The sequence below is a fragment of the Barbus barbus genome (assembly GCF_936440315.1).
Source record: "Barbus barbus genome assembly, chromosome: 12".
NCBI lineage: Eukaryota > Metazoa > Chordata > Actinopteri > Cypriniformes > Cyprinidae > Barbus > Barbus barbus.
The window spans coordinates 15,365,675-15,393,101 of NC_136740.1; the positions used below are offsets into that span (position 1 = coordinate 15,365,675).

General features: G+C 39.0%; 2 protein-coding genes across 4 annotated transcripts; both read right to left on the reverse strand.

Annotated features, from left to right (window-relative positions):
- Nucleotides 1-2,737: 2,737 nt before the first annotated feature.
- On the reverse strand, nucleotides 2,738-7,404 carry LOC306878116 (uncharacterized protein). The gene is made up of 8 exons (XM_079430244.1): nucleotides 7,079-7,404; nucleotides 6,374-6,688; nucleotides 5,955-6,266; nucleotides 4,316-4,396; nucleotides 3,954-3,982; nucleotides 3,783-3,857; nucleotides 3,604-3,672; nucleotides 2,738-3,403 (listed from the first exon to the last, which is right to left on the reverse strand). The coding sequence occupies exons 1-8, from the start codon at nucleotides 7,146-7,148 to the stop codon at nucleotides 3,293-3,295; spliced, it is 1,062 nt and encodes a 353-aa protein (XP_079286370.1). The 5' UTR covers nucleotides 7,149-7,404; the 3' UTR covers nucleotides 2,738-3,292.
- A 1,252-nt stretch (nucleotides 7,405-8,656) lies between these two features.
- On the reverse strand, nucleotides 8,657-27,114 carry LOC306877581 (histone-lysine N-methyltransferase SETDB1-B-like). 3 transcript variants are annotated; one of them, XM_079429428.1, is made up of 22 exons: nucleotides 26,919-27,114; nucleotides 25,293-25,518; nucleotides 22,508-22,671; nucleotides 22,381-22,424; nucleotides 21,731-22,028; nucleotides 21,386-21,587; nucleotides 21,241-21,314; nucleotides 20,739-20,929; nucleotides 20,443-20,572; nucleotides 19,324-19,459; nucleotides 19,096-19,227; nucleotides 16,580-16,868; nucleotides 15,951-16,303; nucleotides 12,853-12,969; nucleotides 12,553-12,722; nucleotides 12,159-12,350; nucleotides 11,398-11,562; nucleotides 10,617-10,789; nucleotides 10,363-10,450; nucleotides 9,826-10,064; nucleotides 9,599-9,687; nucleotides 8,657-9,261 (listed from the first exon to the last, which is right to left on the reverse strand). In XM_079429428.1, exons 2-22 carry the CDS (start codon nucleotides 25,514-25,516, stop codon nucleotides 9,144-9,146), a joined length of 3,588 nt encoding a protein of 1,195 aa, XP_079285554.1. In that variant the 5' UTR covers nucleotides 25,517-25,518; nucleotides 26,919-27,114; the 3' UTR covers nucleotides 8,657-9,143. The 3 variants fall into 3 exon arrangements, with proteins under 3 accessions (XP_079285554.1, XP_079285553.1, XP_079285552.1); XM_079429427.1 differs by having other exon boundaries at nucleotides 10,617-10,750; nucleotides 12,108-12,350; XM_079429426.1 differs by having other exon boundaries at nucleotides 12,108-12,350.
- Between the last annotated feature and the right edge of the window lie 313 nt (nucleotides 27,115-27,427).

The window sequence follows — 27,427 nt, forward strand, 5'->3', positions numbered from 1 at the left end:
CCAGCCCGTACCACCCCTTCTGGGGGGTGGTGATGGCGCAGTGGATAAGACACATGCCTTTGGTGTGAGAGACCCGGGTTCGAATCCACTGTGAGACACCAATGTGTCCCTGAGCAAGACACTTAACCCCTAGTTGCTCCAGAGGCGTGCGACCTCTGACATATATAGCAATTGTAAGTCGCTTTGGATAAAAGCGTCAGCTAAATGAATAAATGTAAATGTCAATGTTCTGCCCCTTGGCTATCTGATGTTCTCCAAAAACATTGTTCTAAACTCAGGGCTGCGGAAAGGGTGTGGCGTAAATCACAAAATCCTACTGACCTTAATTTTTATCGATCACTCCTCTCTGACTTCTCTGCTAATGTTTCCACTGCTAAAAAGACATACTATCATGACAAAATTAACAATTTGCCTAACTCTCGCATGCTCTTTAAAACATTTTCCTCCCTCCTTTGTCCACCTGCTCCCCCTCCTTCATCATCTCTAACAGCTGACGACTTTGCCACATTCTTCATTAATAAAATTACAAACCTCACTGCACAATTTTCCACACCACAATCTATCAAACACATCTTACCAGCAAACATACACTCGTTCACATCCTTCTCTCCACGCTCTGAGGCAAAAGTCTCTAAACTCATCTTTTCCAGTCATCATACTACCTGTCCGCTTGATCCTATTCCATCTCATCTCCTTCAACCAATTTCTCCTGCAGTTGTACCTGCACTCACTCACATCGTTAACACATCCCTTCACACTGGAATTTTTCCCTCAGCATTTAAACAGGCTCGTATAATTCCACTGCTTAAAAAAACCCACTCTTAACCCAACTTTTTAGGGAACTATAGACCGGTTTCCCTTCTTCCTTTCATTGCAAAAACACTTGAATGAGTTGTGTTCAACCAAGTCTCTGTCTTTCTCACACAGAACAACCTCCTGGACAGTAACCAATCTGGCTTCAGAAGTGGACATTCGACCGAAACTGCCTTGCTTTCTGTTGTTGAAGCCCTAAGACTTGCAAGAGCGGCTTCCAAATCTTCAGTACTTATCTTGCTGGATCTGTCTGCTGCTTTTGATACGGTCAACCATCAGATCCTCTTGTCAACCCTATTGAGAAAGGGCATCTCAGGAACCGCACTCCAGTGGTTTGAGTCTTACCTCTCTGATAGGTCCTTCAAAGTATCTTGGAGAGGTGAGGTATCCAAGTCGCAACATCTAGCTACTGGGGTGCCTCAGGGCTCAGTTCTTGGAGCACTTCTCTTTTCTGTCTACATGGCATCACTAGGTTCTGTCATTCAGAAACATGACTTTTCATATCACTGCTATGCTGATGACACTCAACTCTACCTCTCATTCCATCCTGATGATCCGACGATAGCTGCTTGCATCTCAGCGTGTCTAACAGACATTTCTGGCTGGATGATGGACCATCACCTTCAACTCAACCTAGCTAAGACAGAACTGCTTGTAGTTTCAGCTAACCCATCGCTTCATCACAATCTCACCTTCCAGTTAGGCTCATCTACCATAACTCCTTCAAAAACAGCCAGAAACCTTGGAGTTGTGTTTGATGATAAGCTGAATTTCTCAGACTACATTTCTAAAACTGCCCGGTCCTGCAGATGTCCATTATACAATATTAAGAAGATCAGGCCCTTTCTCTCGGAACATGCAACACAACTCCTTGTTCAGGCTCTTGTTCAGTCCAGACTTGACTATTGCAAAGGTCTCTTGACAGGTCTTCCAGCCAATTCTATTAAACCTCTACAATTAATCCAAAATGCCGCTGCAAGATTAATCTTTAATGAGCCGAAAAGAACGCATGTCACGCCTCTGTTCATCCATTTGCACTGGCTACCAATAGCTGCTCGCATTAAATTCAAGATATTAATGTTTGCCTACAGAACCATCACTGGCTCTGCACCCCTTTACCTAAATTCATTACTTCAGACTTATGTGCCCTCTAGAAGCTTGCGTTCTTCAAGTGAACGACACATTATTGTACCATCCCAAAGACGCACAAAAACACTTTCACTGACTGACTTTTCATTAACTGTTCCCATCTGGTGGAATGACCTGCCCAACTCAATCCGAGCAGCCGAATCCTTACCCATCTTCAAGAAACGGCTAAAAACTCATCTGATCCATCTTTACTTTACCCTCTAACTCTAGCACTCTTTATTCTAATTTTATTTTATCTATATATCTTTTTATTTAAAAAAAACAATAAATAATAAAAAAAATGAAAAAGAAATAATAATAATTATCTGTACTGCGTTAGGCTAACCAAGACTTATAATAGCACTTGCACGTTGTTGCTCCTTTGTTGGTTTTGATTGCTTCTTGTGTCCTCATTTGTAAGTCGCTTTGGATAAAAGCGTCTGCTAAATGACTAAATAAATAAAAATAAACATGTAGACTCATAAAGACAAGCATGAGAGTCCAGATTCCCACCAGCATTAATATAGCATTCAATGGTATGAAGCAACTTGCTAAAAGAAAGAAGAGGAACTGCTAATGGAATGATTAAGTCTAAACTGAGTTCACAGATCATCACTTCTATATATGTCTGTTGAACCAGTGTGGGCAGATTCTCATGCTGGTTCTCACACAGAACAGTCACATGATTTGAAACAGTTCTAAGAACTCTCTGGAAAACATGTTACGTTACACAGTAAGTGAAATATATAAATCCATTGATGAATATACAGTATGAGAATAAATAAGAAACACAAGATATGAAAGGTAATTAAAAAAAATGTAAACAAACCATTAATACTGCAAATTGAACAGAAGATTTACACAATTTTGGGAACTGAACACAAGACACCAGGATACATTTGAAAATTCAGAGATTATATGTGTATTAGTTTAATTCTGATGATTGCAGATTTTCTTAATGTTTTAAATATTTGCGCTGTTTAAATGCTCTCTCAATAAATAAATGCTCTCTCAATAAATAACATAATACAAGTATTAATTTAAAAGTGAATTCTGCTTTTAAAATATTCCATCAATAAAGAGCGAGTTCAGTTCTGATTTTACTGGAATTGAAGGCACAAAAACTTTTGGGCTTCTCCATGGAAGATAAAAGGATTTAAGACAGAAATCCAGTTGATAAACCTTCAAGCCAACGTAACTATAAACCGACCACAAACAAAATATAAAGTTCTGTTCCTTAACATACAATGAATCTCATAAATGCATAATCTCTGTAGATGCGAAAAACAGCGTATCTGCTCATAATATGAGGTCATGCAATGATTCGCATAACTAACAACTGTTTTAATGTTTATTTGTGAGGGGTGGTGGTGGTGATGTTCACAGAGGCATAAAGTCCATCCTGAGGTGCATATTCTGTTCCTCTGATGGCAGCGTACGTCACTGCATGATTAGAATGATTCTGAAAGAACATCACAGATTTTGTCAGTCAATGTGTACGTTTCAGCCTACACATATAATGACCTCTTGTTGTTAGAGCTTCATTTATCTGCAAATTCAGAGCTACATATCAGCAGCATATAGATCATAGAAGGTGGGTGCATTTTCTCTGAACAGGAATGCTATTGGGCAGTGATGGAAGTGCCGTATCTATCTACTCACATAGTCCATGTGTACTTGTTTTTTACTGGAAACGGTAACCTCAGAATAGGTCACATCATCTGTCTGTTCCTAAACATCAATAGAAACATGGCAAATAAAGTTTAATACAGTAAAAAGACATCTGACAGTACAGTAAATTACATTAATGTATAGACAAATAGACAATCCTGTTAACTCACATTGGCGTTTGGCATAGTAGGATTGGACATGTTGACGGTTTCATAGGTCCCATTATGTTCATTCCTATCTTTGACCTTTAGAAGTAGTTATTAGTAACTGCATGAATTACACACTTTACTGAATTTGAAATACAGTAATTACATCAAAATAACTGGCATTACTGAACTCACCACAGAGCTGTCAGTCCCTCTTTTATAATCTATAAAATGTAATATCCTCATGTAATGATAAAACAGATATGCAAAACACAGAATGTCTCCAATGCTAATTACATTCAAATAAAAAAGATTTGGTTGCCCTACTGAAATCAATGATGAAAAAGATTCTTTATTTTGACTTGATAACTCTATTTCACTGATATTCTTGGCAGGAATAAACTTCTGTTTCATAACTTCATAGTTCAACATGTTGTCATATAATCTGTATGTTTCAATGATTTATACAGTCTGAAAACGATGGTTGATTGCTAATGATAAAGTGAGATCTGATTATGTTTTTATTGTTATACAAAGGAGGAAGTACAAAAACTTACCAGCTCTTTTTTTACAGATCACCCATAGAACAGCAACAAGGGCAACAGCTAATGCCACAGCAGAGATCACAATCACGGTCACTATAGGAGAGAGGACAGGCAGACATAGTCATGTGCAGGAACCATCTGTAATGAGTGTTTCCTTTATCTTGTCTTGTCATGGTTCTCTCCTTTTTTGGGGGGAGTTTTCTTTTGATTTATTCCCTGTGGTTTATTGCTCTTGATATTATTTAATTACATTTTGCTATTTTTTTAAATGTATTTTGCAAATGCATTCAAGCTCAAAACCTAAATCAATGTCTACACAGACAAATACAATGATAAAATGCAGCATCCTTTTTTTATATTTCTACAACAATTAGCTATAGCTTTACAGAGAATTTAGGTCTGGAATCAGCCACATAGAATTGTTATCATTTTCCATCTGAGCTATTTATGCTGAATGATAATATGCTTTATTTGTTTTTATTTCAGACCTGAATGTTGTAGTGCTACAAGTACTCCTCACTTTCTAACATGGGTTATGAAGATTTATGCCATTTATTATATGATGCACAATTGGATTACAAAACTACAAAGGTTAACAACATTTTTAAATTTAGAAAGCGATATTTTTGGAAATGTTTCTATATTACAGTACTGTTCAATGGTTAAAAAAAAAAATCAACATTTGTTGTGTTGTTTCTTATAATAAAATAAAAATTAACGCATTACAATATTTGATGTCCCTAAATACTATATGTAAACACAGCCATTAAGAAAATGCAAAACTGTATTGTTGTAGACTATGCCAACATAAATTTTTTTTCTGTAGAATTATGTTAGATGAATGTCATGTGGCTTAATTTGCATAATCATCATGTACCTTGTTTCTGATGTGTTTGTAGTTGATGGACATGTGGAGGATGAAAGAGAGTTGAAAATATAATTGAAAGAGGATGAAAATATAATTACGTTGATCATTTTTGAATACTTCATCACATTACATAAAAAGTTACAAATACTTGCTGTTCAGTTTAAATTCCTTTATTATGTATATGTGACCCTGGACCACAAAATCAGTTTTAAGTCGCTGGGGTATATTTATAGCAATAGTCAAAAATACATTGTATCGGTCAAAATGATCCATTTTGCTTTTATGCCAAAAATCATTAGGATATTAATTAAAGATCATGTTCCATGAAGATATTTTGTAAATTTCCTACGGTAAATATATTAAAACTTAATTTTTTATTATTATTAATATGCATTGCTAATAACTTCCTTTGGACAATTTTAAAGGCGATTTTCTCAATATTTTGATTTTTTTGCACTGACAGATTCCAGATTTTCAAATAGTTGTATCTCGGCCAAATATTGTCCGATCCTAACAAACCAAGCTATCATTGGAAAGCTTATTTATTCAGCTTTCAGACGATGTATAAATCTCAATCTCGAAAAATTGACCCTTCTGACTGGTTTTATGGTCACATATCAGCATTTGTTGGGCTGTTATGACTTATTCACAATTCATTTGTTTGAAGCAATGCTTTGAGTTCAGATTACTTCTGCCAGAGTAAAATAGGCTTTTGTTTGCCCAGTCTGATTTTATTGGTAGTCACTGAGGTTATTTTAAACTGATTAAATATTGTCGTCTCACCTGAATAGTTGACAGTATATGCGACTGAGGTCTTAACTTCATTTCTCTGTTTAACCAGACATCTCCACTCTCTGTTGTGATCTTCATTCAGGAGTGTTGTAGTCAGAGTGCTGATACAGCGTCCTGGTGGTGATATCTGATATCTGGAGTCTGTCTGTAGATTCACACCAGCCTGATTCACCCAGATCAGCTGAATTCCCTCAGCACGGACCAAAGTATCACAAGAGACTTGATCATAATACAACTGACAGAAGAGAGTCACAGAGCTGCCTGGACTGATCTCAGTCTGTGAGGATGATGAAGAGACTGAAACTGAAAATAAAACAAATGACACAACAGACTTCATTTATTTTTATTGCACATTTGAGTTTAAAAGGAGGATATATTTTTATAAATTGACCACATAAACATAAAATTACCATGAAGAAAAAGCAGATTAACACGGGCATCAGTTCCTTGTTGTTTTCCATTCACATATTGTCGGCAGGTGTAAAATCCAGAATCTTCTTTTGTGACTTTATTGATGTTCAGAGAGCAGTCAGAGCCCAGACTCAGTCTCTCATGTCTTTCTATCTCATTCTTTTTTTCCCCTCCAGCGATGAGTTCAACTGTCTCTGAATGTCTTCTATAGGTCCATGTAGTTGATGTACAGTCAGAAAGAGCATTATTACAGGGCAGGCGGACATTTTCACCAGAACTGCAGAACACATGAGTGTCATGCTCTCCGCTGATACCTGAAACACAAGTACAGTTGAGTAATCAATATACTGAATGAAAACACAAACACACTGGCATACAAAACTAAATATTTTAAACTAACTTTTCCTTGCTTAAGGCAAACAGCAAGCTATCGGTAGTCTCTTCTCAGAGAAAAGAGTTGTTAAAACCACTAACATTCTCTAAATATGAAAGGAAATGTGCATCATATTTCTGCATGCGACACTATACAGTATTAGTGCATTCAGGAACAATACAGAATGTAAAGTAAGCAACACTATACGCAACTCTCAACATGAAAAACTGCAAGATTAAACTGAGCTGATATTCAAACAAACTCTTTCCCAGACTAATTCAACTACACAAGGATTTGTAATAGCATGTGCTGTAGAGAAAATATTCTTTACCTGTGAGAAATGAACAGATTATCAGTCCGAGCAGAGGCATATGGCGCTTCTCAGCCATTTTATCACCCATTTCAGTCAGTTCGTATTTATTATATCACAACTTTTTATTTAAACAGTATCAGCTCCTCCTGGGATTGTTAACTTCCTCTAATCTGCCCAACTGAATCTTTAAACCCTGCTATTCAGTGACGCTGTGACAGTGTTGTTTCACTTACAAATATTCTTTTAAATTACTGCTACAACAACCCTAGTAGTTTACATCTCTTCAGTCTTGGCTGTGGTCGAATGGGAAGCGTAACAGTGTAGAGACCTTTGTGTACAAGTGCACCACAGTTAGTTTCACTTCTTAAAGCAGTTTCCTGCATGCCATTAAATTCTGCTACTACTACTAATAATAATTTGTTACATTTATATAGCGCTTTTCTTGGTACTCAATGCGCTTTACATGGAAGGGGGAGTCTCCTCAACCACCACCAATGTGCAGCATCCACCTGGATGATGCGACGGCAGCCATATTGTGCCAGAACGCCCACCACACACCAGTTTATTGGTGGAAAGGAGACAGTGATGCAGCCAATCAGTGTATGGGGATGATTAGGAGGCCGTGGTGGTCCGAGGCCAATGGGCAAATTTGGCCAGGATGCCGGGGTTACACCCCTACTCTTTTTCGACATCCTGGGATTTTCAATGACCACAGAGAGTCAGGACCTCAGTTTAACGTCTCATCCGAAAGACGGTGCTTTTGACAGTATAGGCCTGGTTTCACAGACAGCACTTAGGTCAAACCAGGATTATGCAATAGTTCAATAAGGACAATTAAGTAGTTTTATATAAACATGCCTTAGAAAAAAACAAAACTGGTGTGCATCTAGAGACAAAACAAAGGCACTGCCATAATTTAAGATCAGTTAGTACAAGTTTCTTTCAGTTCAGCTCAGCTTTACATTTTAGTCTGGAATTAGGGCTAAGCCTTGTTTGTGAAACCGGGGGATAGTGTCCCAATCACTATACCGGGGCATTAGGACCCACGCAGACTGCAGGGTGAGCACCCCCTGGTCTCTCTTTCAGCAGCAAACTAGTTTTCCAAGGAGGTCTCCCATCCAGGTACTGACCAGACTCAATCCTGCTTAGCTTCAGTGGGTAACCAGTCTTGGGCTACAGGGTGATATGGCTGCCAATAATAGTAACACTATCATTAAATTATAACTTGAACGCTGCTGTGTCAAGTGCTGCAAAGGTTCCCAATAAAAAGTCACCTATATGATTCTATTTTACAAAAACCTAAACAGCAATCGAGTGGCCATCAAACTTCTTCGAACACTTGACTGAGCAAGGGCAAGAGTAGTGCATTGTTGGATGATTGTTGTTCCATTTTCAAATAATATGGCTTGCCAGTTTCCAATTACGTACATTTTCAATGTGCTGTAGTCACCTAGTAACTCAAAAACCACTTAAAAGGAGTGTCCACAAGATCAGATTGTGACTCAATACACTCTGCTAGTGGTCTTGCAAAATTTTCTGTGAATTCACAATAAGGGTTATATTTAGCCATGTGAACCAAGTGTCACAACACAGGATGACATTTTTGGTCTTTGTAGAACTTTAATTCAATTTGGGACAAAAGTACAATTTTGTCTGTTTTCATAAACTTGTTGACCAACAAAAGCACATTTACACAGAAGCATACAATGACAATCACAAAACCATGAGTAAAATGAAAAAGGAAAAAAAAAATAGATCCTCATTATCAGAACTACATATATAAAATCAAAACAGGGTATTGAGATTGATGTATATAAAAAAAAAAAGTTTTTTACAGAAAGGATTGCATAAACCATAATGATAGATGGAGTGGGGGGTTTAAGGCAGAACTCTGTGAAGCAGGGCAATTGAAAACAAGCATACATACACTTTTTTACAACTTCAGTAAGTTCCTAAACAAATTTTTTTTGTTCAGTGTCTGCTCAGTTCTCATCAGTAACACAGACTGGATAAATCCAACTCCCAGGCTCCAAATAAGTGTTCACTAGCACATCTAGAATAAGGTATCTTTAGGCCGTGTGTGTTACAGCAGTCGTCCTCTGCATTCTGTTGATCCACAGCAGCACAGAAGCTCCTTGCCCTCCACACTGCCAACTTCATAATTATAATCCCACGTCAGCTCCGTCCCTGCTCGGATACGCCTGTAGAAACACACAGGTTAATACAACGACCGCAGCTACATTTACATAAAGCATAGTCTGTAAATATTCCAACTAATAGCTCAAAAACACAAATAATTCTGTACTATAAAAAATCCTATATGGTGGAAACCTTGAAATTAATAAAAGGCATTGTCATTAAAAAGAAAAACAATTGTCATGTAAAGACTTGATTACTTGAGTGGCACATGATGAACAGTCATCGACTGTTCACTTAAAGTTAATATTTAAAAACATGAGTAAGTAGGTAAAATTATTACATTTAAAAGATTACATTTAAATGCACAATAAAATAAAATAAATTATATGTTATGCTCACTTGCTAGCAAAGAAGGCCACCCAGGGGAAGCGGAGATCATGAGTATCCACAAACACATTCTGGACGAACAGATTGGGGCTGCAGCTATGCTGTGGGACAAAGACAGCGGAAGTATATAAACACAGCAATCGCAAACTATCAATGAATTAAAAGAACCATACCCTGAGATCTTGGACTTATGTAAATGTCCAATGTAAGTCACTCATATCTGGGTCTGTTGTACTCACGTTGAGGTAGCGTCCGAGGTTGCCCTCCAGTTTGGCATCAATGATATAACAGGATTCCTCCCCATCAAAGAACTGGCGGGTGTTTTTAGGGCCACTGTCTCCCCCGCCACCTCCCTGTCCATGAGATGGGCCTGACCCACCTCCTCCTGCACCCCCACCCCCAGTTTTCACCATCAGACTGTGGGACTTCAAAGCAATGCCACGCGTGGACTTGACCGCCACCTGCCTCTTCACCACAGCTGAGAGAGAGCAGAGATCTAACAATGTTCTGTATAATGGCTTGTTACAGGGACTTGATGAATGCAAGACTAGTCAACCTTCTAATTGTGCTAATTTGGTTTTCATAGCCTTTTACTATGACAACAACTCCAGGATGAGTTCATAATAAAGAAGGAGTGACATAAAGGGTTAAGTAGGGTTTCTGGTCCTCTCTCTCTAGTTAAGTCAGCTGACTGAAGTGTAGCAAAAGTTCCACGGCATAAGGAAGTTCACTGATGCAACAGGAAACAAGCAACTTCCCCTTTTCCTCCATCTTACCCTGTGTCTTTTTCTCCCTCTCCTTGTTGTCATCTGATCCTGAACTTATAGTTTGCACATCATCACTGTCAGAGAGGGTCATTACATCCTAAACAAAAGACAGATGGAGAGATTATAATAAGTGTATAAGAGGAAAAAAATTGAGATAGACAGCAGAGTGTGTATCAGAGAATGAGGGAGAAAGAAAGAGGAACAAAGAGACATTTCATGTGAAAACTTAAAAAGGAATCCGGGTGTGAGAAAACAAAACTGACCTTCTTCTCTGTCTTCATCCCTCCCTCCACCTTGACGCTCTGATTTGCAGAAGTGGAAGACTGGCTGGTGAGCCAAGACGCCACTTTACTCTTCCCGGTCTCCTCTGGCATCGGAGGTGGCTTCCTCTCCTCACCTGTGGACACACTCAGTCCATCCTTACTGTCCTGACTCTCTACAGCCAAGACATAGAATGATGGGAAAGTCAACTATTACTGAAATGAACGAATTAAGATTGAGTGTACAGAGCATTTGTTTTTACAGCTTATTAATTTAAATGATACAAAATATATACAAAATTAAACCTAACAAAAACAAGTCCAAATACATTTCACCACAAATAAAATGCAGAAAGTTAGCAATATATTCTATAAATTAATGTGAAATAAGATGTGTTTGATAACAACAAATATTATTAGTAGTAATTGTTAAGACATTTCACCACAAAAATAAAGTAATATTGTATAATATATGAAATATAATAATAATGATGATGATGATAATAAACTGTTAAAAAATTTCACCACCAAAATAAAATAATAAAACGACTATTAATAATAATAATAATTAAAAACCCTTCAAAACATTTACCACAAAATAAAATAAAATAAATTTAAATGATATACTGTATGAGACATTACTATTAATAATTATTATAGTTACGGTCATGAAAATCCTACTCAGACCTTGTTCTTTGACAGGTTTTGTGACAATTTCTACGACTTCTACTCAAGCCTGCCCTCTAGTGGCCCGTCTCAGTGTTTAATCTATCGGTCTCCTCACCTTCCTTCATTCCTTTGGCCTGTCTGCGGGTGGTGTAGCTCCTCCACACTGAGCTGGTGGAGAAATACGTGTCTTTCACAAATGTGTCGTCTGAGCTGTCACTCTCATCCTCATTAGACTCTTCATCTTTGTCATCGTCACTGTCTTCAGATGAATCATCTTGGCCTAGTAATTGGGGAAAAAAAGTATTATATACATTTAAGATTATAACCTTTACCTGCTGGATATACATTGAAGGATAATGAACTTGTGCTCAAAATCAAAGAAAAAACGAACAACTAAAAATGTCAATTATATTACAGGACACTAAAAATAAAATGAATGATCAGCAATTAAAAATAAAATAAAAATCACACGTTTTGCAAAATATTTCACAAAAAGAATTAAAGTAAAAAACAACAACAACACAAAAACGAATGGATCATGTTTATAGTTAATGTGGTGAACTACACCTGCTAGGAGACCTGTGTGAACTTGAGAAGAACTGACTTCACACTAAATCACCTAAGGAGCAGTTAGTTAAAAGTGATTATTGCAAAGGTGTCTCTGAAAAGTTAGGAGGATTCATGATTTTAACACCCAATTATTGTACTTGGTTCTATGGACATCACAAAAACTGGGTGTTGTTAGATTTTTGTCCATTAACATTAATATCAGCCACTCATTTTTATAACGAGCAGAAAGGTCAGATGTGTGCATAGGTCTCTCACTTTTGCCAGTAGTGCTGCTGTTACGCTCCTCCATCTTGATGGTGGATTTACCGTGTTGGGAGGAAGCAGGTAGTTTAACCCTGCTCATGTCCACCCCGCTGCCCTCGCTGTCCGAGCAGTGGGCCTCACTCTCGTAACCTTCCTTAAAGTTCTCCACGCTCTCAATGTGGTCTAGATTGGCAAAGTATTCATCACCCATTTCCAAACCTTCTTTATCGGCAAAGTCATCGGTCAGGATTTTACCTGATAGACAAAGAAACAATCATTACTATAACACACTAGAAGCCCAGTGGTGGACATCAGCGGTCAATCCTAATGATGAAAACTATGTCATGCAGACAGAGCATACTTTAGGCTTAAGAGGGAGAAGCTTAGGTAAGACCAAACACTGGATTGATTTTCTTTTAAATAAACTAAAATCCAAATTACGTTCTGAGTGGGTTACCTGCATAGATACAAACAAATGAGCCCTTGGCGATGTCATCAAGGCAACGAATGCCCCAGCCCTTATTTTGGGTCTTAAAGAGCTGCAGTCGGACCTGCAAACCGTGCTGAACCAGGCGGTTAGTGCACATCTGTGGATTACAGCGGCAGCGCTTATTACATTCATAGATCCTAAGAATGCAAACCAGAGGGAAAAGACAGACAGAACAATTAACAGGAGATGGAAGACATTAAGTTGAATGGTTTCACTGTAAATCAACATGATAGTGGCACTATGGAGGGTTGGTTATATATCACAGACCCTGTAGGGAGACACTCTTCCAGTCGCTTGTGATGGTATCCAGCATTGGGGTTTATCTGCCCACCTGGCGCACACCCTGTAGCCTGCAGAGTCAGCTGATGACACGAACACTTGGATCTATAAACAAACAAAATGTACAGAACAAAGGACAATAGGTTTTAGAAATGTAGTCTTCATGTTTATGTTAATTTCATAAGGTTTGAAAAACTTATCCTATCATTAGGAAAAAGTTGTGATGTAACAAAGTAATAACATTCTCCTTTACCTACATGTGAGTGTAATACACTGTTATTTTCATTACATGAAGTTGCATACTTTACAATCTGAACTGATCTGGACATAAAAATGTCTGATGAAAACTTGACCTTTACACACGATGGGCTGCAGGGGTCCTTTCTATATAATTTACTGTTTCATGTTGTTGTTGTTTTTCTGCAGAATTTCTGCATTTAATCTTCATATTGGTTATACCACATGACTTTGACAGAAAAAAAAAAAACTTAAAATGATAATTAAAATTAACATTCTTAATAAATGTCAGTCATTTTACTGGAAGATCCAGTTATGACATTTTAATTAAAGGGATCATATGATGCGATTTCAAGTTTTCCTTTCTCTTTGGAGTGTTACAAGCTGATTGTGCATAGATAAGATCCCTGAAGTTGCAAAGACTAAAGTCTCAAAACCAAAGAGATATTCTTCATCAAAGTTAAAACTCTGCCACGCCCCCTTAAAATGGCTCATTCAAACACGCCCCCACACGTCTACGTCACAATGTGGAAATATTTGCATAAGGGGTGGTTTCAGTAACTGCAGTGGTGTTGATTCAGCCATGACAGGGAGAAGCTGTGTGTTTCTATGTGAAAGCAAAAGCACTTTATTTGGCCTTCCCAAAGTAGATGCATTTAGGAATCATTAAGATTAGCAACGGCCATAACAGAACAGCAACACATTTTATGGACGACAGTTTCGTGAACCTAGGAGAGGAGGTAATTCTGACTTTGCTATGATAACCTGACGCTTCTGAATCAGCGACTGTATGTTTTATTATTAGTTTAATTATTTGCTATTGACTGTTCAAATGTGGAGTTTTGAGCGTCGTGTGTGTGTGTGTGTGAGCGCGTGCTTGTATGTGAGAGAGACAGGGTCACATCACAGCACATCAGTTATCTTAATCGCAGCTTGTGTGTGTGTGTGAGAGAGAGGGGGTCACATCACAGCAGAGTGTACAGCGCGTCAGAAATAGTCTTAATCGCGTCATCACGGTTCCTGTCACGTGACTCTGTTCCCCTCTCGGGCTTGAACTGATGGTAAAACTAAGGACATTATTAACTGTCTTTACTTTAATTTTGAAAGCTGAAGCTCACGATTATGGAAAGGGGCATTACATTTCCGACGTGGCTTGTGGTGTTTGGCCAATCACAATGAACTGTGCCGGTTGGCCAATCAGAGCAGACTGTGCTTGTCGGAAGGAGGGATTTTGTAGAAAACAAAGAGTTTGAGAGAGGCGGGGCATAGAGGACCTACAGTAATGTACAGTTTTTGAAAAATAATGTGTTTTTTGAACATTAAAGCATGTCAACGTATTCTGTTACACCAAATGCACAAAATAATGATCTTTAAAACCAATCAATCAATTACAATAAGATTAAAATATATATGATAAACTAGAGCTGCATGATTCTGGATAAACTGAGAGTAAAGTTTTTTGTTTGTTTGTTTGTTTCAAATAGAGATCACGATTCTGAACTAAGCAAAACAATGTGTAGTTTACTAAAGGCTGTGACAAAATGTTAACTGCTGCAGTCTAGGGCTGGACCAGAATATTCGATTATTTGAATATTCGTTCGGTGGGTTGGCATTCGATTTTCAATATTGAGATTCAAATATTATTTTTTCTTTTCTATTTTTCCCCAAACACCTGGCATCCCTCACGAAACGGTTCTCATTCGCGCTTGAATGTGAATCGCCCATGAGTGAACATCATGATTCAGTTCATCTGGAAGAGAAGACAAAAATGCCGAAGACCTCAGCTGTGTGGGAGCACTTTAAATTGAGTGAGGACAAGATAAAGGCAGTGCGCCAAATATGTGATTTGAAACTGGCCTACCACAACAGCAACTCAAGTTTGAAAAATCACCTGAGTTCTGTAAGTAGTACACCTATAGTATATTGTTGGTGTAAAAAAACGAGCTGCTTTTATCTGCCATGTTAATCAGTAATTTTACACTAAACGTGCACTTAATTTGCTTGGAAAATACTTGTGATTACGGCAGTCATAAAAACCGTCCAGTAGTTTAGCCTAATAATAATTTGTCTATAGGTACATCCCCAGGTATCACAGCTAGTAGGTAGACTATAGGTAGCTTCACTAGCTTGGTACCTGACTGTGATTTATTTGAAAGTTTGACTTTGTAAAGAAATTGTTTGTTTATTGAAATATGAGCTGTCCATCCAGCTTAACGTTACCTTGCTCTATTAAGCCTACATTATTCTATATAAGGGAATTCATTTAATTTTATTTAAACTGTTAATTAATTTAAATGTGTGATGCGGTTATTGAAAGTATGCTACCATGTTCTTTATTTATTACAGTTCTTTGAACTTCGTTCATTTATTTTTCCATTCTTCTTTTATTTAAATAGCCTACCCTTTACGGTGAACACTTGTTTCATTACTGAATGAATCAGCATTTTTGAACAAATCTCTTGAATGACATTTAACAAATTCAAATACATTTTTAACAGTCACTTTTCGCCACCTAGTGGTGAACTGATGTAATCAACAAACTGTACTTGAAGCGCCAATTACTTTCAAAAGATGATTTGCTCTATTTTAATCACTATCATAGACATCAGTGTCTCTTATCCCAGTACTTCTGTGATAATATGAATGACTGTAAGACAGAAATAACACTGTGTGGTTGAAAAGACGGTTTCGTACCTAAACATGATAACTGCTCTCTGTGTCAGCAGCAGTACAAACACAGATTTGAATGATCTGGTATGACTTTGTCAAAGGTTTAATAGACACAGACAAATCATTGTCATTTAGAAATACGACCGTGTGAGATACTAACGGTAATCAATGATACTAACTTGTCTCTGCAGCCGTCAGTGCAGTCACAGCCCACCAGGAAGTCTGAGCTGGTGTTAATAAACACTCCATCTGCTGGGATTCTCTCTTTACTGTAGGCCACACTGGGAGGAGGAGTGTTGTCGATCTCATTCACACAGGACAAGGGAATGTCTTCACGACCGCTTGTAATGTCCCGGATAAAGTAGAATGGCCTCTGGGGTTGGAATCGACGGTCCACCAGCACATAGGGGTCCAGACAGAACATCTCCAAGAAGATGAAGTCACAGTGTGTCTGGAAGAGGTAGCGCTGGATTTCTGCCATATTTCTCAGACTCAAGCCACACGGGGACTTGTAGATGACATGGAATGACATCTGAGCAAGAGAGAGGAAGAGGGTTAATATAAATTAGTATGTGCTTTAGTAACGAATCAGCCATTGAAAAACACTTTGAATGTCAGATGAATGTTAGTTTCTAATTCGAGCAGCTTTTTGTTTGTCAATGTGAACTTGAACCTGATGCAAAATCTCCATGGGGAAGTTGTTTATCCTCACTCAAAACTTCAATCGCGCAGATTTCTTTTGACTGGATTTTGAACACAATTTTGCTGAACAGCATTAAATGTGACTACAACCTTAAGACACACAAACCTTGCGGTTAAGGCGTCTGCGGCCAGTCATGCGGCGAAACTCGTAGAGCAATGGAGTAAGAAGTGGGTTGCGTCCTCGATGCAGGTTGGGGCGGGTGGGCCGGATGCGCTGTAGACAGTCTGGGGTGCAGTTGTGTGTAAGGTAGAAGAGTCTGTCATTCGGAGCCTGGTACGATGGCTCCTGAGGAATACGCTCACTTGTGTAGGTTGACACAGTTGTCTGCAAAGTATGCAGGGCTGGTGTGATTGGCGTCAACGTATGCACAGGTCCAGACTGCAGAAGAAAGAGCCTGCAGAGTAAGAGAACAAGACGTTAAAACAATGTGTTTCCCAAATATATTACATTTAATCACACTACGACTTTCATTTTGGTTGACTGATGGTTGAGCAGGCAGTCTTCATTGTTGGATAACACAATGCGGACACATGTATTTCTGAATAATATGATTTGAATTGAATGATTGGCATAAAAAATGTGTTGAGCCACTTGATCGGACCACCTGAGATACTAATACCAAGCGTAAATGCTGAAAGAGAGGTAAAGTAAAGAACATGTGGCATACACAGTAGGCGTTTCTCAATGTCAAGGAAGGATCCTCGGAAGCCAGAATTTCGAGGATGCTACGTCATCGACATCCGTCGAAGGACTGTTCCAATGTCGAGGATCCTCGGAATTTCAACCAAGGACTGAGTCCTTCGTTCGAAAAATATCCCATACACAGGAAAGGATGCATAAGTGTAGCCTTCGCGCTCTTCGCGCGCTAAAATCACCCACAATCCTATGCGCGCAGCTTTGCTATCTTGCTCAAAAATAAAAAATGTCGGACGTTAGCGGAGTCGGAGCGCCAACGGGGCAATATGCGTTCAAATGTAAGTATATTTACAAATTACAAATTACTTAAAAAAACATTTTTGTATTAAAAAGTATTACTACCGTATTGATATTATAAATTCTAGAAATTACGTTATTGATAGCTGTACAGCAACCAAACCAGTAATGTTTGCACTTCCATTTTTCAGCGCCAAAAGCGGACCGTTTCACTGACGTAATGACGCAATAACGTGCACTTGCTAGCCTGTTCCATTTACGTGTTCTCCGAATGCTTAAGAGGAGCCTCGCCTAGCCTCTGAAGGAAGTGACTTGGAAGGACCAGTCCTGCCAAGGACGTATCCTTGACATTGAGAAACACCTAGTATCTCACAGAAGTGAGTACACTCCTCACATTTTTGTAAATATTTTATATCTTTTCATGTGACAACACTGAAGAAATAACACTTTGCTACAATGTAAAGTAGTGAGTGTACAGCTTGTATAACAGTGTAAATTTGCTGTCCCCTCAAAATAACTCAACACACAGCCATTAATGTCTAAACCGCTGGCTACAAAAGTGAGTACACTCCTAAGTGAAAATGTCCAAATTGGGCCCAAAGTGTCAATATTTTGTGTTGCCACCATTATTTTCCAGCACTGCCTTAACCCTCTTGGGCATGGAGTTCACCAGAGCTTCACAGGTTGCCACTGGAGTCCTCTTCCACTCCTCCATGATGACATCACAGAGCTGGTGGATGTTAGAGACCTTGCGCTCCTCCACCTTCCGTTTGAGGATGCCCCACAGATGCTCAATAGGATTTAGGTCTGGAGACATGCTTGGCCAGTCCATCACCTTTACCCTCAGCTTCGTTAGCAAGGCAGTGGTCGTCTTGGAGGTGTGTTTGGGGTCGTTATCATGTTGGAATACTGCCCTGCGGCCCAGTCTCTGCTTCAGTATGTCACAGTACATGTTGGCATTCATGGTTCCCTCAATGAACTGTAGCTCCCCAGTGCACTCATGCAGCCCCAGACCATGACACTCCCACCACCATGCTTGACTGTAGGAAAGACACACTTGTCTTTGTACTCCTCATCTGGTTGCCGCCACACACGCTTGACACCATCTGAACCAAATAAGTTTATCTTGGTCTCATCAGACCACAGGACATGGTTCCAGTAATCCATGTCCTTAGTCTGCTTGTTTTCAGCAAACTGTTTATGGGCTTTCTTGTGCATCATCTTTAGAAGAGGCTTCGTTCTGGGACGACAGCCATGCAGACCAGTTTGATGCAGAGCACGGCGTATGGTGCTATAACACCAAATTTAACACACCTCCTCCACATTCACACCTGAGACCTTGTAACACTAACGAGTCACATGACACCGGGGAGAGAAAATGGCTAATTGGGCCCAATTTGGACATTTTCACTTTGGGTGTACACACTTTTGTGACCAGCGGTTTAGACATTAATGGCTGTGTGTTGAGTTATTTTAAGGGGACAGCAAACTTACACTGTTATACAAGCTGTACACTCACTACTTTACATTGTAGCAAAGTGTCATTTCTTCAGTGTTGTCACATGAAAATATATAATAAAATATTTACAAAAATGTGAGGGGTGTACTCACTTCTGTAAGATACTATGTTTAGCAGATATATAGATCACAGTAGTGACAAGTTCCAAGTGCCTGGTTGTCACACTAACCTGGAGGTATTGGTTTGGTGAACAGTGCCAATCAGTGCTTTGGGCTGGAGATCAGAGGTCATGGCCTGACGAGGCTGCAGTGCAACCTGACCAGTGCTCTTTTTAGCCATTTGACTCTTTAGACTAGGACTTCTGAAATGGAAGAGAATGAGACAAAAATCGTTTAACCATTGACCAGGATCAATTAATAAAATATTTTGAAATAACAATAGCTCTTGAAGCACTCACTCAGTGCGGGAAGGCTGTGGGGGTGCGGCAGCCACTGGACGAGCTGGTGGGATCTGTGGGGCTACAGGCCGACTGGAAGCAGAAGCACTGTTGTCACTAGTGTACTGCACAACAGGGCCCTTTGTCCTCAATGCTCCTAAAAACAAATACACAATTTTAGTAAGATGAGAATTGGACAGACCAGTTGTAATAAGAAATGTGTGCATAGAACTGGGTTATATAGCTTAAAAAATGTATCACAACATAATGTTTCATATCATTTGATATAGATAATTACTGATTTTTTTCTAATCAATTTTAAAACAAAGAGCAATAGAAAAAAAATGTAAATAAAATGTAAACATATCTCCTTTCAATTAAATAAGTGTTAAGAAAACTTTTGGCTTGTCTCCTGAGGCCACAGGAGGGCACAATGAGCAATGTTTACTCAATGCAATAAAATAATGGCTGTCTATAAAAAACATCTAAATTAAATATAATTTCACAAATTTCACTTTTAACTTTGCATGGTTTTCTATAACATTACATCTCTTGTGTGAGAAGCGAGTTAAACAGTCATAGTTGTCAGTCTAAAAAATGTGCAGAATATGCACTGTGTGAATGGCTTGGTTTCAGTTTTAACCTAATCAAGATCTTCTCCGCATAGAGCTTTTATATTTCTCTAATATTTTGAATGACAAATGCAACAAATCATTAAAATGCAACGACACTTACATCCTCATCATTGCATCTTGTGCACCACTGACGAAGCTCCCTGACACACACCTAACATTCGACTGCACTGTTTTTGCTTTCAAATACAATTTTTATTTTTTTTAATTCGACTAATATTCTTTTTTTTTTATTATTCACAATCTCATCACAGGCAGGCACAGCACTCATTTCAGCATGTGTTCGTGTGTTCTGTCTGCTTGTCACTCATAGCATTAAATGAAACCAACGTGAAACTTATTGTGCGCCATATCGAAAAAAAAAAAGATTGTTACCAATGAAGGTAAATACCGACACCGTTTTATCACCCAGGCCTATGTGTGCATAAAATTTTACCTAAAAACTAAAATTAGCCAAACTTTCTTTGAAAGACGAACACATTTGGACAAACACACAGCAATCTGTTACCCATATTAGGCCGCTGTCTTTGTTGACCAGCCATTTTCTTCTCTTGACTGCTAGCTGTGTTCATTTTCAGATTAAACATGGGTTCTAGTCTTGTAGAGCCACGATAAATCCACTCACTCCGCTTATCATCCTGCAAAATTTAATAAACAATATCGCTCATGTTCAAACGTCATTTAACACACAGCAACTCAGCATATGAACATGAGTGTTGAAGAATGATCAAAGAAATCAAGCAACAAATTAAATTAAAAATCTTTAACTATAACACATCTAGCTATAAGTGCTGCTGAGCTGACCAGAAAAAGCATTTTGACAAGGCTGCCATCCACTTCTTCCACACGACTTTTCCACCACGTTCCTTCCCATTCTGTCTTTATGATTTGTCCTGGCTTCAGCAGCACCATGGGTCTGTTGGGATACGACGTGATGTACTCCTCAATGAAATCTCTGCATGATGCATCCTCAATATCCTCCCAGGTCTTTTTTACTGAGCACAGATTGAGAGACAGACATAAATAAACAGATCCACTGTAACAAATTAAGCATAATGACTATTATTCTTTTTTTATCATTTATATTTTATAAACTAATAAAATACATGATTGATTATTGAATTTATTATTATTTATTGATATTTTATATTTATTTAATTTGTTATATCTGAAAGGTGATTAAATGGAAAATCTAATCACTTAAAAATATCAGCAGTGTTTAATATTACATTAAAAGAGAGAAGGCAAAAACAGAAATTGCTGGAAACTAAAAAAAAAAAAAAAACTAAAAAAAAAAGTTTCTTACATGGTCTGCAGATTGGGTAGAGCTCAGGCAGGCCCACATATGAGGCATAACCATCATCGAAAAAGATCAGAAACCTGCAAAAAAACATTAAATCAGTAATCATTCTATCCTTCTATACTGTCCCAATATCTTCTGTTCACCTCACCTCATACGGTTTTTGCTGTTGGGCATCTCAGCGACTACACCTGCATAGAGCCAGACTTGATTGCCATCCTTGTATCTGGCGACAACACGGGCACCAACAAACAGTCTCTCCAGTGTTGGGTGGTAATCAAATGCCACGTGGTTCCCAGAGAGAAGACTCTTCCCTTTATTCTCAAACTTCACCTTGTACTTGAAATTGTTCCCTGTGAAATTTTGATATCAAAAAAAGAATCAAGATTTTTTTATTAAATTTTGTTCTTCACATACACACACACACACAGCAGGATGAAATGTACAGCACAATACCAGAGAAGGATTATACAGGCAATAAACTGCATGCACTTACCCACTTGTTTAATGGCAACAAGTGTTCCACGATGCCACGTCTTAGTGCGTTTTTTACCCAAAAGTGTCATGTTGATCTTGATATGATCCTGTTTTAAATTAGGGTTTGGTTGAGTGGGCGCATTCCTTGGGCCTGAGGACATAAACACTGCTGGAACAGCCAGAGCACCATGGGATGGTGTGGGCGGGGCCACTGCTTTAGCTGGTGTGATACTCGATTGAGCCGTTCTGTTGACAGACTGGGCCAGGTTCTGCACCTGCTGAGATGTTCTTTGAAGAGCAGCTGAAGCTTCCTTAAACTTTAAATACAATACAGACACAACACAGCACAGAAAAGGAAACAGTATAGCATTAAGGTGTGGTCACATTAGTGAAATTTTGGTGCATTTTCACGGGCAAAAAGGTCCATTGTAAATCTCACTGTCCTTTTGTCAATTATGAAGCAAGCTCACACAGAAATCAATTTCAAACCAAGTAGCTTTCTGTAAACGGCAAATTTGAACTTGATATAAATCTTTCACCGTCATGGGAAATTCCTGGACTTCTATTGAAATGACTGGATTGGTCCACAAAAAATTGCCAAACAAGGTTAAACTTCACTGCATCTTTAGAATGGTTTGTCAAGTGATACAAATGACACACTTCTCTTACCGCTGAGTCCTTGGCTGGAGTTACAACCTTCTTGGGAGGAACCACTGTGGAGGAAGTCATGCTGTTACTGTACATATTTAACATCTATAAAATGAAATGACTAAATATAACATAGCATTTAACTTACCACATCCCACAGCAATGACATCGTCGTCATCATCATCATCAATCTCAATGACCTCAGAAGGGTTTGCTCCGCCTCCTCCCTCATCCTCCGAGCTGCTCTCACGATACTCTAGACCCATATTACTGTACACTTCCTTCACCAGAGTTTCACACTGAACCACAGACCTTTGAAAATAGACAGATTTATGTACTTCCTCATCTGGAATGAAGAAATATTACATTTTTAGCTCATAAAATGGTGTCTTTTGGATATTTACACTGGGTAAAAATAGCATTTTTTCTTAGTGATAGATGCTATTTACACTAAGTGCAAATAGCAATAGATTCTATTTACACCATCTTAAAATAGCAGGATTTTCTGTTATTTATACTGCGCATTACAAATAGTGGTAATTATCTGCACCTCAGTATTGTAGTACATTATAAAACAGAAAGCAATAATAACGTATTGAATATAAATAATTTTAATTCAAATTATTAAATGGGCGCCACCTTTTTGGGACAATAAAGCCCTTCCTGCACCTCCCCTTACCCTCCCCGATACTGTGTTTTCAACTTTTCGATTATTTCCTTAATTTTTATTGCAAAAAACAAAACAAAAAAACATTCCCATGTGATATGAGACTTGAAAACAAAACATAGAAAACAAGATGGCGCCGCTGAGTTCGGACGCCGTCCAGGTCGCTCTGATAAGATTGTGTTTTTATTTACTTTTACTTTCTCTTTTTACACATTTCACGTCGGCACTGATCACCTATAACAAAGAAACACTTTTGGACATTGGAAACCGCTACACTAACCTGTTCCAGGACACTTTATCCACGAATCCAGAGTGGCCTCTGGAGATTCTTCGGAACGCAGAGATAAACAATAACCCCCCGAGGCGAAGGATCAAGAAACACTGCGGGAAACACGCTGGAATTCGAGATAACTCCGGAAAAGGGCTCACAGTCTTCCTCTTCCGAGCATTCTGCTCGCAAATGTCCAATCCTTGGAGAATAAGATGGACGATGTTAGAGCCAGAATTAGTTTCCAACAGGACATAAGGGACTGTAACATCCTTTGTTTGTCCGAAACGTGGCTTTCGTCCATGGTCCCGGACACTGCTGTAATGCCGAGTGATAACGTCTCTGTTTTTCGGATGGACAGAACAGCAGAGGCCGGTAAATCCAGGGGTGGAGGTGTGCGTTTCATGATTAACAAGAAATGGTGTGATCCCAGGAATATCTCCATTCTGTCGCGTTCCTGCTCGCCTCATCTGGAACATCTTTCCATTATTTGCCGCCCATTTTATCTGCCCCGGGAGTTTTCATCGATCATTGTTACTGCTGTGTACATTCCACCACAGGCGGACACCGGCTTAGCTTTGTCTAAACTACACGATGTGCTCAGCGGCTGCATTAACAAACATCCTGATGCTGCCTTCATCATCGTGGGGGACTTTAACAAAGCCAACCTCAGGCAGGTCATGCCGAACTTTCATCAACATGTATCCTGTCCAACTAGAGGACCAAACACACTGGATCATTGCTACACTCAGTTCAAGAATGCCTACAAAGCCCGCTCACTACCGGCTTTTGGCAAATCGGACCATGATTTGCCTCACATTTTCCTCACACCGGAATACAAACAAAGGCTCGTTCAGGATCCCCCGGTGCAGAGAGTAGTGACGCGCTGGTCCTCCCACTCAGAGGCTATGCTGCAGGCGGCTCTTGATGACGTCGACTGGGACATGTTCCGGGCGAGTTCTTCTGACGTCAGCGAGTTCACGGATGTAGCATTAAGCTTTGTAAACACGCTAACCGAGCAAGCTACAGAAACAATAACTGTAAGGACTTTCTCCATCCAGAAACCATGGGTGGACAGAACTATCCGTGCTGCGGTTAACACACGCACTGCAGCTTCTAATGAGGCTCTTCTGACCGGGAATATGAGCGAGTACAATGCATCGTGCTATGCTCTCCGACGCACGGTAAGAGCCGCTAAACACAGATACAGAGAGAGAATTGAGTCTCATTTCCAGCTCAATGACTCTCGACGGATGTGGCAGGGACTGAGGACCATCTGTGCCTTCGGAAACAAATCCTCCGCAGAGGTGAGAGCAGATCCGTTGCTGGCCGACGAGTTAAACATTTTCTACGGCCGCTTCGAATGCAATGGATTTTTCTCTACCTCATATTGCTGCTATTTAAATAACTTGTACAACTTTGACCTGCACATTTATATTTATATTTTTTATCTTTTATTTTATTTAAAAAAAAAATTCTACTTTTCCTTAATATTTGTATTTATATAATTGCACTGTCCTTGGAGCGGACATGACCTACATTTCACTGCTGGTTATACTCTGTATAATTGTGTATGTGACAAATAAAAATCTTGAAAAAGGAGAAAAAAAAATTGGCGAAAGGTGGATTTGAACCCGGGTCGATCACGCCAAAAAGCACACACTTAAGCATCTACACCACTGGAACTGGTGTCAAACATCTGTCTTTTGTAGTGTTGACTCTAACAATCACACGTTTGTGGGCGGAGTTAACATAAACAGCCTCTGCCAACAAGGCGGGTTATTTGCACTTAGTATAAATAGACGCCCCAAATTTTATTTTGCATATCAGTTGCTGAAGTTGTTTACCATATGATATGAAGAATATGTATATTGCATTATGGGTTGGATATTTCTCAAACAGTTTGGGGGTTTGACTGAAGTCTCATTGGTTTCAGCTTTTCATTTCACTTTTATCTTTGTTGATCTCAATGCATCATCTCTCACACTTTAAACTTACTCTGAGGCATTAGAGCAAAGAGCATCCATATCAGTGACCTCCTTCTCCCTCTGCTCAACCCATTCCTGCAGCTGCTCCAGCTGAGCTTTCCTCTGCTGCACGGCTTCGCTGCTGTCCACCTGCTCCTCGATCCACTTGCGCAGCTCGTCCAAAGACACCCCTAACTCCTCTTCCAACTCTGGATTCAACTCCATTCCTGAGGCCAAACTGGCATCCACCTCCATAACTTTGAAAGAAAGGAAAGACAGTGTTAACATGTCACAGCAGGAATCACAAAATAATGCTTAAAAAGATGTATTCTGTAGGTCAACTGGCAGACAGCTACATTTCCCATCAACTGTGGATCAGTCCCGTATAGTGGCCTGGAGGAATTTGTTGATGGGTTTCCTTGCACAAACTGCTCTATGCAGGACGTTCCACAACATTTCGATGATAAAGTCCTGTAATGGTCAGAAATGTAACTTGGCTATTCCAAAAATAACTTCTTTGCCACAGGATCAACTTTCAGTTGAGAGTTAAAGGGTAAGTTTGCTATTTTCACCCAGCTTTGTATTATTACAATGTTGGTAGAAACAATGTGTAACACATTTTGTATTATTTTTCAGTGTTTCATGCACCAATATATTAGCAAAAGTCCATCTGGATGACATAAAATGCATAATCTGACAGATTTTTGACAACTCCAGGGATTTTTTTTTTTAAATTACAGGTTGTACTTCTACATTTTTTTTTTCACACCTAGTGCATTATGAGTTTCCTACTTTTTTGCTACAGCCCTATTTTTCTGTTATCTCTATTCAAGCTGCACCAATTGCAGCCTTAACTTGGCCGTGTGAAGATGCCTTGATTTGACCAGTCACCCTTGAAAGTTTGTGAATTTTTTTTTTTCCTTTATAGGCATCTTCATTTAAGTCTTGTAATAAAAAGTTGGTTGTTTGTGCAGTTGAAAAAACTGTGCCTGCTAAAAATTCATTGTAAGGTCACAATGACTGTATTATGTATGTTGACACAAAGTATACAGTAGTATACAGTAGTTTGTGCAAATGCATTTATGCTTCTGAGCAGCATTAAACAATCTATTGAAATGCCACTTCAGAAGCTCTTCTGGCTGAGCCACCTTCGCAGTGCAAGTTTGGAACCAGTCTCATATTTTCCCTGTGATAATAAGTGCAATATAGAACTCCAGCATAATCAGATACATTTTTGCATATATACATCACAAGGGCAAAGTAATATTTCTGTAAACATTTAAATGACTTCGTTTGGGATATGAAAACTCAAACTGTCTGATCATGTAGACATCATGGCTGTAAATGGCACTTTAACTGACATTCAGCTGATAAGGAGAATAGCTGTATTCATATTCACAACACATGAAAATGGTCGCTATGTATAACAACACTTCAAAACCACAATTCCTGCAGGTCAAGACCCCTAAACGGCGAGCAACGGATGAGAGGACTAAACAGATCATTGTGTCCATTTCTGGTCGAAAAATGTAAATACACACGGCGCACTTTAGCTGTCATAAAAAGTAAGTATATAAACATATAAACAAAAGATCTGTAAAATACAGAATCGAGTGAGCTTTATTCAATTGTGTTTATGCTAACTGGGTTAGCTTACCTCTCCTAGCGTGTGTATCCCTCTAGCTCTTTTGCGGATTTCCTATTTTCGCCGTGCATTAACTTAAACGAACAGAAAAGCAACAATAGAATGTTTACAGCTTTTCGAGGGGCATTTTAGTATAATTTTATTTGAACATAAATTCTCCGGTCCTCGAACTAGTGCAAAGAACATCAATGAATGAACGTGTTTGGCTGATGACGATTCTACGAGCTGACCAATTGGCTTTTGCGTGGCGAGTGAGTGGCAGTTGAAGTGACCAATTGGATGCAAGCAAAACACCTGAACACGCCCCCAAGATGCACTGACTGCAGGGCCACTCTGCACAGCACAAAGCGAATCAAACACAGTTTAGCTCCATAGAAACTATCATAACAACTAAATTATCTATGAAAGCAATGTATTGAAATACCGACCATACCACAGCATTAACTGACAGCTCAGTATTAATGAAAATGTACTTTTTTCAGATAAAAAGAGGTGTTAGGCTCATAGCCACAACCAATGCA

What these genes read in the sequence shown, in the direction of transcription:
- LOC306878116 (XM_079430244.1), bottom strand. Translation starts at nt 7,148, where the DNA reads ATGGGTGATAAAATGGCTGAGAAGCGCCATATGCCTCTGCTCGGACTG. An exon ending in AATCTGTTCATTTCTCACAG is followed by an intron (nt 6,689 to 7,078) that starts GTAAAGAATATT and finishes CTTGTGTTTCAG; the next exon opens with GTATCAGCGGAGAGCATGAC. An exon ending in GAGGGACTGACAGCTCTGTG is followed by an intron (nt 3,858 to 3,953) that starts GTGAGTTCAGTA and finishes CTACTTCTAAAG; the next exon opens with GTCAAAGATAGGAATGAACA.
- LOC306877581 (XM_079429426.1), bottom strand. Translation starts at nt 25,516, where the DNA reads ATGGAGGTGGATGCCAGTTTGGCCTCAGGAATGGAGTTGAATCCAGAG. An exon ending in TTGTCAAAATGCTTTTTCTG is followed by an intron (nt 20,573 to 20,738) that starts GTCAGCTCAGCA and finishes TAAATTTTGCAG; the next exon opens with GATGATAAGCGGAGTGAGTG. An exon ending in GGATGAAGACAGAGAAGAAG is followed by an intron (nt 10,451 to 10,616) that starts GTCAGTTTTGTT and finishes TCTTTTGTTTAG; the next exon opens with GATGTAATGACCCTCTCTGA.